General features: G+C 46.3%; 1 protein-coding gene across 1 annotated transcript; it reads left to right on the forward strand.

The window, feature by feature from the left end:
- Positions 1–7,146: 7,146 nt before the first annotated feature.
- LOC147703762 (nuclear apoptosis-inducing factor 1-like) lies at positions 7,147–7,593 on the forward strand. The gene has a single exon (XM_086929549.1). The coding sequence runs from the start codon at positions 7,147–7,149 to the stop codon at positions 7,591–7,593; it is 447 nt and encodes a 148-aa protein (XP_086785675.1).
- The last annotated feature ends 4,862 nt before the right edge of the window (positions 7,594–12,455 follow it).

Here is a 12,455-nt window from a genome sequence, read left to right on the forward strand (position 1 = left end):
ATCATGTATGGTACTTTTGTAGTGAATCCCACTGGTATCTAAATGGACCAGATGGTCTTTGATGTTTTTGCCTTTTTTGAAGGAGAACATTGGTAATTCACGACAAGAGTTCGGCGTATTCAATGTAGGCCAATGTCTCTTGATGGTTTTCTGTACCTGAGTACTCAGTGGGCAAAAGGTGGTAACGCACACACTTCGTTTCATGCTTTCTTTTATCATCTTGGTGAGTAGTACCTCCCAGGGGCTAAACCATGCCCTCTTCATTGAGGTTTTTACCAGCCTCTTTGGATATCCTCTGTTGCGTATTCTGTTACTTAATATATTCGCTTCTCTGAAGAAGTCTTCCTTTTCTGTAGAATTTCGCCGAAGTATTAAAAATTGGCCATAAGGAAAGCTATCTTTCAGAGCCCTGGGATGGAAGATGTTGTATTGTAACAGCGTATTTCTGTCTGCCGGCTTCCGATACATTGTCACATTCAGATGGGTATCGCAACATCTTATTTTCAGGTCCAAAACTGGGACCATTTCTTTGTTTTTATGCTATGTAAACATCAATGCAGATTGGCATGTATGTAGGTATGTGTGAGGGGTTGCTGAACATGACATGCCGAATGTCAGAACCTAAGCGCACATGTCGGCACAAAAGCTTACCTGACAGGAGGGCTGTAACGTGGTTCAAACACAGAATGACGCCGATATCCCCAATAACTCCTCCTCCATGTCATCTTTCCGTACAGCGTCAGGACCTCTCCATCGCCGAAGAGGAAGGAGGCGGGGCTAACCCCGGAAACAGTTCCTCACAGAAACTAAAAAGGGTGAAAGAAACTGACAAGGCGCGCAAAGAAGCCGGAAGGAAGGTGGAACGCCGAGAGGATCGGGAGCAGGAAGGAGAAGTCGTGGAAGGAGAAGTCGCGGAAGAGCAAGAGGAAGAGAACAAGAGTGTTGGGTACCTGGGGGAAAAGGGAGCAGGGTAGCAGGAGGTGCGCGGGTGTATAGGTGGGTGGCGGGAGGTTCCTGATAGAAGGAGGGGTTGTTTGCACCAACGTTTCTTTTCTGAAATTGGGCGCACAGTGTTTTCACCCCCCTGTCATAGTTTTGAGTTGGTGAATGTGATCTTGGTGAGACTATAGGCAGGTTGCCATCTGAGGGCTTGAGAGCCTAACACTAAGACCCTACCAGACAGTTTCTGTTTAAAGCCTTTTCCACTTTCCCTAATTTTCCTGTGTACGATACAAACCCAGATAGGTCCTGCACTACTTTCCCTAAGAAAACGTGACCCTTCCCTTCACTGAGTCAATTCCCTTTATGCAGTACCACCAACTGGGTGTGGTGACGGTGTCGAGAGTATCGGAAAAGGGGAAACCTAGAAAGAACTGACGGCTCCTTGTTTTTCTTTTCTCTTCTGAGCCTCCCGGGGAGGGACCATCCAGCTAATAGACGGCCCCAATTGAACACAGAGGGAATTTGTAGTCACCAAAGAAGAGAACGCCGAACCGTAGCTGTGGAACCCCAAGACTATACCCTTCACTTTAAGGTGTTAAATAAAAACAGTCCAACTAGTACACTATATACAGCCTTCTCGTCTGTTTATCCTTCCCTCTTTAGTTGGGACTATAGGGAGGCCCCAACCCTTGTACTGTCAATGTATCGACAGCGAATCGCCCTTCCATTTGAAAGACAATCTAGTTTATATTCTACTGCCTTTACAAGACGTGTTTTACCTGACTCCGTAAAAAACCACGTTGGTAGAGCATGCCATTAAAACCATCCAAGGAAGAAAAGTAGTTCTGCGACCATGTCGCATACCAGAGGCTCGCAGAACAACCATTCGAGAGGAAGTCCAAAGGATGCTACAAATGGGGATTATAGAACCCTCAGTGAGAGAATGGAATTCACCCATTGTTCTCGTACCGAAGTCAGATGGCTCGATGCGTTTTTGCATTGACTTCCGAGAGGTCAATAAAGTATCTGAGTTTGACACATATCCCCTTCCCCGGGTGGACGAAATGATAGAAAGGATTGGGAGGGCTAAGTACATCAGTACCCTTCACTTATGTAAAGGATATTGGCAGAGTCCCCTGACAATACAGGATAGGGAAAAAGCAGCATTTTCTACACCTGACGGTCTGTTTCAGTTTGTAATGTTACCCTTCATGTTACATGGCGCACCCGCCACATTTCAAAGGGGCATGAATGTCATACTGCGACCCTATGAAAGATATGCAGGGGCCTATATAGATGACATAGTCATTTACAGTGAATCCTGGGATCAGCACCTGATCCACCTGTCTAATGTGAGTCAGGCTTTGGGTAAGCATGGTCTCAATATAAACCCGACTAAGAGCCACTTAGCCGCCCAAAACATGAAATATCTCAGTTACCTGTTGGGAGAGGGTGTGATACGTCCCCAAAGCAACAAACTGACCGCCATATCCCAAATTCCCTTTCCCCGGACAGTCAAAGCTCTTCGAGCATTTTTGGGATTGCTTGGATCTTAATGAAGATTCATACCTCAATTTTCACAACTCGCAGCCCCTCTCACAGATCTCTTACAAAAGAGTGCAAGAACTGAGGCTAGATTGAGGGACCCTAGCTCTGAAGTCATCCAAGCATTTGAAACACTGAAGGCCTCCCTAACCTCTGACACGGTATTAGCCGGCCCTGATTACTCCTTACCCTTCATCTTACAGATGGACGCATCCGATCAGGGGTTGGGGCGGTACTTTCCCAGAGAAACCAACAAGGCGAGGAAAGACCTATACTGTATATAAGTCGGAAATTATTTCCAAGAGAAAGGAACTACGCAGTAATCGAGAAAGAAGCCCTGGCCATAAAATGGGCCATTGACTCTCTGAAATATTATCTGAAGGGTAGGGAATTCACCCTCTATACTGTTGATGTGCCACTAGAATGGCTGGCGCGCAACAAAGGGAACAACAAAAGGATGTTACGTTGGTTTCTCTCATTGCAACCCTGTAGATTCCATACCAGACACGATAAGGGAACAGAACAGGCGAATGCTGACTTCCTTTCTAGATATCCCTGTGAGACCCCCCCCCCCCTACGGGAAGGACAGCAAGGGAAAAGGGATGTGAGGGGTTGCCAAACATGACATGCCGAATTTCACAACCTGAGCGCACATGTCGGCACAAAAGCTTACCTGACAGGAGGGCTGCACCGTGGTTCAAACACAGAAGGACACCGCTATTCCCAATAACTCCTCCTCCATGTCATCTGTCCGTACAGCATCAGAACCTATCCATCGCCAAAGAGGAAGGAGGCGGGGCTAACCCAGAAGCAGTTCCTCACAGGAACTAAAAAGGGTGAAAGAAACCGACAAGGTGCGCAAAGAAGCCGGAAGGAAGGTGGAACGCCGAGAGGATTGGGAGCAGGAAGGAGAAGTCGCGGAAGGAGAAGTCGCGGAAGAGCGAAAAGAAGAGAACGAGACGTGGTGCGAGGACTGTTGGTCCCCACAGGAGGTGGCTGAAGAGCGGCCACAACTCAGGAGAGTTGAGTGTTGGCTACCTGGGGGAAAAGGGAGCAGGGTAACAGGAGGTTCGCGGATGTATAGGTGGGTGGTGGAAGGTTCCTGATAGAAGGAAGGGCTGTTTGCACTAACGTTTCTTTTCTGAAATTGGGCGCACAGCGTTTTCCACCCCCCGTCATATTTTTGAGTTGGTGAATGTGATCTCTGCGAAACTTCAGGCGAGTTGCCATCTGAGGGCTTGAGAGCCTAACACTAAGACCCTACCAGACCGTAAAGGTTTAAAGCCTTTTCCACTTTCCCTAATTTTCCTGTGCAGGATACAAACCCAGATAGGTCCTGCACTACTTTCCCTCACAAAACCTGACCCTTCCCTTCACTGCGTCAATTCCCTTTATGCAGTACTACCAACTGGGTGTGGTGACGGTGTCGAGAGTATCCGAAAAGGGGAAACCTAGAAAGAACTGACGGTTCCTTGTTCTTCTTTTCTCTTCTGAGCCTACCGGGGAAGGACCATCCAGCTCGTAGACAGCCCCAATTGAACACTGAGGGAATTTGGAGTCACCAAAGAAGAGAACTCCGAACCGTAGCTGTGGAACCCCAAGACTATACCCGTGACTTTAATGTGTTAAATAAAAACAGTCCAACTGACACACTATATACAGCCTCCTAGTCTGTTTATCCGGCCGGGCCTCCCCCCACAGTATGCGACAAAAGAATGTACATTTTCTTCAGTGCCAGCCCAGATGAAGAAAATACTATCCCTCCGGAAACAAACTATAAACACGCAGCATTTTCAAAAAAGGGGTGAGGGTTTATGTGTTCTGGCATGTATTTTGCAATTTCGAAACATTAGACAACCAGCGTGATGTGCAGTCATTCATGTTTAGAAATTGAGGAAGTGTACCATTCAGGATCATATATCAGTGAAAGATTGTGCATGCTAAATAGATAGATTAGAAACATAGATAGAATGAAAATAGGGTCTGCTCGAGGGCATCATCTGATCTTAGGGTACAGCATACATACTTTAATCGGATGCAGTGGTTAATTTGTAAAAAAAATAAGGGACAGGGCTCTGATCAGGAACCAGGTTGCACCAGCCTATTTCTCCTGTTAGCGCTGTCTAACACAGAACCAACTACTAACCATGAAAGGGAGGAGAGGATGTAGCATAGTGGGTGGAGCTGCCGACTTCAGAGCTGGGAAAGCAGGTTTGAGTTCGACATCGGCTCACCATCCTGTTATTCTGGGAAAATCACTTAATCTCCCCCTAAATGAATGTGTCCTTAACTGGTGCTCATGAAAAGTGCCAGTGTGGATGATTAAGTGCTGGTGGCTCAAATTAAGCACTGATCCAGTGGTGAGCGACTATATGTGAGTATGTAATTATACATATACAGTACCCTAAATCACAAAATTAAACATATAAAATGTCACTGTTGAAGAAACATGTTGATGACAAAACAGTGCAGTAGGATCTGACATTCATAGGCATTGAACTTGACATGGTGCATATGGAGCACATTTACCAAAAAACAATACTCCGAAATTGGTCCATTTACTGGAGCAAGTGATAGCTGCCCCTAAACTACACCTTAGGCAGGTCCAAAAGTTAATCTGAATTTTGCCTGCAGGGTAGTGAAATCAGGACGGGTTTCTTGCCGCAGAGTTGGTTTTGCGATGGCAGGAGCCCAGTTACCACATCACAGGATACACATTTTAGCTGCGACAAAGGCAGATTTGGAATGCTGGCTGATAATCCTTAGTGGTTTCAAAGTAGTGACGATGTGATCAAAAGATAGGGCTTTGTTGTGGATAATTCAAATTTTCTGAGATGCTGCAGGTTCAGATGGTTTGTACTGTTTTGGAAACGGAGATGGTGCTTGGAATGATGGCCAGCAACATGGAGTTTAGCAGGCCGAAGTATAGCATTCTATGAGTTCTTTCCCCTACTCGTAGCAAATGAGTGTGGGGAAAACTACTGGCTCACAAAATGGTCACATTCCATATAGACATCAGGACTGTAGTGGATTTTGTGAATGGTTAGAATGTCAGGGACAGACGGCTGTTGCAGTTGTTGCAGAGTTTCATGCTCGGGTGTTTAATGGTTAAGATCGTATTTAGGGCTAAGCATGTGATAGGTGTGAACAATAACATCGCAGACGCATTGTCTCATTTGCAGTGGCGGAGATTCCATGGTTTGGCACTTGGAGCAGATTTGATGAAGACTGTGATATCATTGGAAATCTGGGAATTTGAAGAATGAGAATTGTGGAACTCATTAAGCAGTGTATTGCACCCAGTACCAGAGCAGCATACAGACAAGCATGAAAAGAATTGTTGAACAGTGGTGCAGGTAGGAGAGGCCATGATGAAGTCAGTATGGAGGCTCAACAAAATGATGTGGTGTGTTTTATCATGATGAATATTGAGAAAGGTGTAGTGGCTACTACAATAGCTGGTAATTAGCAGGCATCAGCTTCTATGTTAACATTTTCTGGGGGTATGAACCCTCAGCAGGGGAAATGGGTAGAAGGCTTCTAAAAGGATCGGCAAAAGAGAAAAAGTGAATGAATAGACAGTGGGAACCAGTCACTATACATAGGTTAATGGTTTTGGTCAAAGGTTTGTTTCTCACAGTTCAAGACATTACTTGCTGTGCACATTGTGGTTATTTTTGGTACTTTTCGAGTATCAGAATTTCTGGGGAAGAACAACAAAGAAGGGTTGGAGGTAAGTGATGTAAAAGTGGTGGGGAGCAAGTTGCAATTGTTTATGAAGAAATCCAAAATAGACCAGGTTGGAAAAGGGGCCAAGGTGGTGTTCAATCACGTAGAATGGTGGGTGTTCCGGGTGGATGCCTGGCACGAATTCAAAGAAGCTGAGGGGAGCAGGCATACTGGATTTTCTGCAATTCAGACAGCCAAACCTAACCTGCATTGCCAAAGCCTGTCCATGGCACGGGGATGGCTGCCTACAGGTGGTGGACACAGGGCCTAGCTGCAGGTCAACCTCCTGCCACACACAGCCGAAGGGGTTGCCTACCTTTGGAGGTGATGGCTTGTGGACAACCCCCCAGCACACCCACACATGGCCAAAGGGTCTCTTCTTCATTCACAGGTAACTATAACTCGGGCTCTCATCTTGCACAACTAACTACCCCACATATTCTATCACTTGTGACATTTTCTGTGACAATATTGATATATCACCGCAACATTTGCAATTAAATTAATAATGATAACTGTGCATGCTGTGGGAGCGAGTTATAGTTACCTTAGAACATGAGTTAAAATTACTTGAGATAACAATTAGTGAATTTCAGTGCTTTTTTTTAGAATTTAAAAGGTTTTCCGGCATATGCATCAAGCAAAGAGCAAAGAATCGCAAATGTGTAAAACCTGTTTACTCGCAATTTGCTATTAGCAAGATCGCAAAATTGCGATTCCGCAAATAGCGAGATCGCAAATTGCGAGATTGGGAAAACTACAGAGTCGCATTGGGAGCAGGCTGATGACCTCACAACCAGGAAGTCAATAAGCCCATGCTGCTTTCTGTGCACAGAGGTACTGAGAGGCAGAAGCAGAGTGCTGCGGGAGAGAGAAAAAATACAAATACAAATACAAATTGTTGTTTGCTGACAGGTGAAGACAGCCAAAATGTCCCAAACAACAACAGAAGAGGGTGCAGTGGCCAGGAAGAGAAAGTTAAAGTTCAGTGAGAGAGAACTGGAGAACCTCATTGAGGAGGTGACAAACAGCCATGATAAGCCTTTTGGGAAGCTCTCACTGAAAGTACCTGAAGCTGAAAAAAGAAGAATATGGAACAGGATCAAAAACAAAGTAAATGCTGTGGGGGTGACACACTGCAGCAGAGATGATTTAAAGAAAAGATGGTACGACCTGCGTAGCCGTGCCAAGGAGCAGATAGCGCATAGGCTGAAGGAGGCTTCGGGGACCGGAGGAGGAACCTCAACAGTCGCAGACAACACAGCCCTGGAGGACCTGGTTGAGGGCACTATCCAGCCTGAAGCAGTGGTGGGAGTAACGCAGCTGGATACATCTGGGGGGGCCAGTAGTACACAAGGTAAGATGCATGAAAATTAACATATCAATGTACCTACTAATTGTGCCGAATCTGTAATTAACCACCAAAATCACAGTAATAAAGTCCAGTCCACATTTCACATAGGGACCCAAATGCATTATGGGAGCTGGAGGCTGCAGAACTAAATTGCTAGTCATAATACAACATTTTAAGCCTAAATGCTACAAAAATGCAGTACAGTCAGTGATTAGAGACAGTGAGAGCTTAAATGTAAAGTAATTTAATGTCGCACAACATTAGCACCAACACAAAATAATTTTGCACTGTTTCACATCACAGATGCAGCAGAAGTAGACACTGATGACAGTGAATGTGGAGACAGCACACAGGTCATTGAAGAGGCTGCCGTGTCGAAACCAGTGACACCACCAACCATACCAAGGGACCGCCAAAATGCAGGACCACAGTCACACCACTGCAGCCTATGGAGACAGTTCAGGAATATTAGAACTGGCTATTTCTGGTTGGCTAAGGCTGACGCCAAAGCTAGGCAGAAACCACCATTCTAGTCAGGGCAAGGGAATCACACGCCAAGATAACCCCTGCTCACCCCCTTGGTAGCTTGGCACGAGCAGACAGGCTTATCCCGGAGGCAATGTGTAAAGCATTTGCGCCAGCACATAACAGCAACAACATCCTAGGCACACCACAAAAGGAACTCCACACAAGGCTATATAAAAATAATTTCTGTATTGTCAAAACACATCAGATAGAATGACACATGTACATTGTGCCAACTGGCACGGGCAATATTCACAAGGGATTATTTACACAGGACAGGGCCACGGGGGCGCCTGTCAGAATCAGCACTTAGTAGAAAATAGAATATAGGATATAAAAATCACTGTAATACAAATTAGCAAATATAAATCACAACCAGTAACTACTGGTAACAGGTAAGTACCACCTACGCAAACCCCAAACACCTTAGGAGAATGTCACGCAGGGAACCAGGACCTCACTAGGACCACCTGTACTAGAAAGAACAACCATCTAAGTATCACAATACCATTAGGGGTATAAGCAAGAACACATTACACATGATGCATCACAACATTCAGATGTCTAGGGAAGGAAAACACATGATGCCTAAAACATTCAGAGGTGTAAGGAAGGAAAAACACATGATGCATAAACCAACACATTCAGAGGTGTAAAATCAAGGAAGACACATGATGCATAAAAACATTCAGAGGTGCCAGAACATAACTCAATAGCGCAAAAACACATGATGCCTAAAAACATTCAGAGGTGTAAGATCAAGGTGCGTCATCATATTAAATGCATTACATTTCCTAGCACCACATCACATTGCGCAAAAATCAAATTAGGCAATTACCATCACATAGATAATCACATTGCGCCTAAATAAAATCACATACCAGCCCCCATCTAATAAAGGGACTAAAGAGCCCTGTGTCCAGAATGTCAGGGCGCGCTGCCAATGCTGCGCCAGTCAGGGGTGCGCCACCGGCGCAAAACCTAAACGTTGTAGGTGCCCACTACTTGCTGGGCACCTGGGAACACCACAAGACCTAAACGGTGCAGCTGCCCACTAATTGCTGGGCAGCTGGGACATCAGCCAAACTGCGAACAAAACTGCGCCTGTCGCTGGAGCCACCAAGGCTCTGGAAACCACTTAGGTAAGCGCTGAAGCTCAAAATAACATAGGGGGGGGGCTCTAGGAACCATGATGCCCCGCGTGGGCAGGAGCCCGGGCCTCTCTAGCTCTCAGAACAACATTGGTGCCTTCACTGGCACTAGAACTACACTGGCCCCGGAGGGGATGGGCATCGACAATATGCCCCGAGGTGCTCCGGGCGCCACCAGGCTCTGAAAGCAATAATAAGTGCCCCCATCACTGGAGCCTCTCGTGGGCTCAAAAGGAGAATGCCCCATCGGTGGAGCGCACTGGCGCTCTGAAGCACATGGGGCTCTAAACATAACTTGGCCCTCCTCGTGGGCACTCGCAATCGGCTCAGAGCTCCCCCCAGCCCGGGATACTCACCGGGCTGCTTCCTCAGGGGAATCCGCTGCTCTACTCCTCTCCGGGCTGCGGGACTCTCCTTTGGGAAGCGCGGGACTCTCCACGACACCGGAGCCCCGCCTGCCTCTACAGCTGCCACATCACCGCCATCACCGCGGGGCTCTCCCGTCCACATGGGAGCCCCGCGAAAGCTCACGCCGGCCTCCGCTACCCTCGGCCACATCTCCGGTCTCCCTCCATCGCATGGGAGACCGGCAACGAAACAAAAGATTCCCCCGGGCAGGGGGAAGCGGAAGTGGCCTCAATCAGGCCCCACCCACGTCTTCCCTGAACTTGCCTGTCTTCCTGTGACTGGGGGCCGTCAATGGCAGGGCGGGCCTCGGTCGGGAGGCGGGCCCAGTGCCCTCGAGGCAAACTCCGGCTGGTGGCGGCGATTTCGAGGGGTTGGCTCCCTCGTAAAAAGTAAAAATATAGCGTCAAGGCCCCCGGCGGGGTGGGCACCTGCCAGGGGCTTAACTGGGCATTAAAAAGCGGGCGAAAATGCCGGGTGGGCACCGGATATGGTCATAAAGAGCTCCAAAGCGCTAGAAGCATAAATAAAGCGCTCCCAAGCGCTGTGACATCCGGCAGACCCCCAAGAAGCGCTCCCAGCGCTAGGGCAACAAAGGTCCAGCAAAAAGCCCTACAGGGGTCCAGGACAAGCCCATCAGGTATCAGGGGCTGGGCAGGGCCCAGGGATTCCCCTGGGCCCAAGCAGCAGCACGCCCCTGGCAGGATTTAAGTCAGAAACAAGAACATTTTGGAAGGAGACACAGCCCCTTTTTATACAGAGAAATCCTTTGTCTAGCAGGGTGCAGGCAGTGTGAGAACCAGCTAGAACTGGTTATAGGGAATTCCTTTCACTGGCCAGGCTAGGGACATCAGACGCACCCCAGGGGGTGGAGCCAGCATTGCGTGGGGAAAACCCAGCCTCACTCAGGACCCTCAGACCAGACAGTCAATCCACAAGCAGGCCCAGGCTCACTCCTCCCTTCACATCAGCATGCTAAACACTCCATTCACCACCGGGGCAGACCCTCCCAGACTCTTGGAGCCAGGCTCACCAACCAGCCTCAGCCAATCACACGCCAGACACAAATTACACAAATATGCCAACTTCTAAAAGTTTTTTTTTTAATAGAAACAGGACAACCCACTAGTCCCCAAGGAACTGGGTAACTTAAGTTAAATAGAAGAAGGCTCCTTGAGGAATTATTTCTAATAAATCAATAATTTTCTATTAAGTCTTATGCAAGTACTTTACTTCAAAAGAAAACATAAGAAACATGGTATCTTCCAAATTTTTTATATTGTTTAGAAAATGATCCTTTAAATTTTTTTTTTTTCACACGAAGTACAAGTGATAGGCAACACAAACAACACTACAATTTCCTGTACATTTCCTGTAGTGTGGTACACCGTTGGTACAATATGTAATATACAGATATATACATAGGGTGCTCCTGTACATGCAGTCAGCTAATCCATCAATATACTATATACAAATCCTTGTTTGGATAATTATGAACCAAACGGTGTATATGCGTCGACGTTTCGGTCTCTATTGTATGCTTTTCACCGAGACCATCCTCAGGACTAAACGTTGCACATGGAATCTACAAAAACATATACAATATATACACAGTCAGTATAACCGATCCAGCTACTTATGTCCAATATTTGATCGTCTGCTTACATTAAAATACCATCACCACACCCAGTGTGTCCAAAAAACCTTACTAAATATATATACATATACACAACCCTTCACTCCTTAGCACCTCATGCCAGGTATCTCTATACTCACTAGACAAGATGTCTTCCAAAGCCTCAATCCACTACTACTTCTCAGGGTAATTGACACCACTCCTAGGTAAACATTGCACAGATTCCGTATGTAGTCCTGACCCATAGGCAATCGTATTGTACAATACACGTGGTACAATAACCGTTGTGGAGCTTACCTCCACCGTGATTCCACTGGACACTCGTTTATATCTTTCTTATAATCACGTGCACCGGGACACACCTCGGCTTTTAAACAGTCTGCCAACCATATAAACTGCGAGGGGAACAAACGTAAAATATCGAATCACTCAAACGATCATCCCCTAGGAAGCCAACTATCATGTCCGTGATTCTTTTTGGGGCAAGAGACTTACTTGGAAAGCTTCACAGACGCGACCGTATCAATCAAGTCTCCGTCAGCGTCTGTAAGCATAGCTCGTAAGCGTCAATACACACTCTCGAGTCTATGCGCATGCGCACATAGTAGCGTTTGATACACCGCGCGTGGCGGCCATCTTAGAAAGGAGTGTAATATATTAAAATACCCATAATAGAATGGATTAGATCACCCTATATAGTGCGATAACCACCTAATGCCATACTTAGTTAAACACTAATACAATAATACAGGGCTTTAGGTCCTCAAAAGCAATGTCAAAAATTAAAATTAAAATTAAACTTAGTGACGGAAAAACGTAAAAAACGTGAATGTCACAACCAGGACCAGTCAAAGAATACCTGCAGTTCGCTAAAATCTCATAATTCCTATAGAATGCATAGAATAAGGTCAGATAATCAAGCATTACATCCTTATAGGGTTGCCAAATTATGCCACTCCACACATTGGTTTAAACCATATTCCACTGTCTTTCCGGTCCAAATCCATCTATTCTCTTTTAATGTAAGTAGACGATCCACATTGGTCCTTCTTTTAGAACCTTTGACCACCTCTATTACATACCATTGCATATCCTTAGGACCATGGGATTGTTGTATGTAATGTTCCACTAATGGGGCTGTTAGTACTTTACACCTGATGCGGGACTG

Source organism: Lissotriton vulgaris, chromosome 7, assembly GCF_964263255.1.
Source record: "Lissotriton vulgaris chromosome 7, aLisVul1.2, whole genome shotgun sequence".
NCBI classification, from domain to species: Eukaryota; Metazoa; Chordata; class Amphibia; order Caudata; family Salamandridae; genus Lissotriton; species Lissotriton vulgaris.

Coding starts and splice junctions, on each gene's coding strand:
- LOC147703762 (XM_086929549.1), top strand. CDS start 7,147: ATGTCCCAAACAACAACAGAAGAGGGTGCAGTGGCCAGGAAGAGAAAG.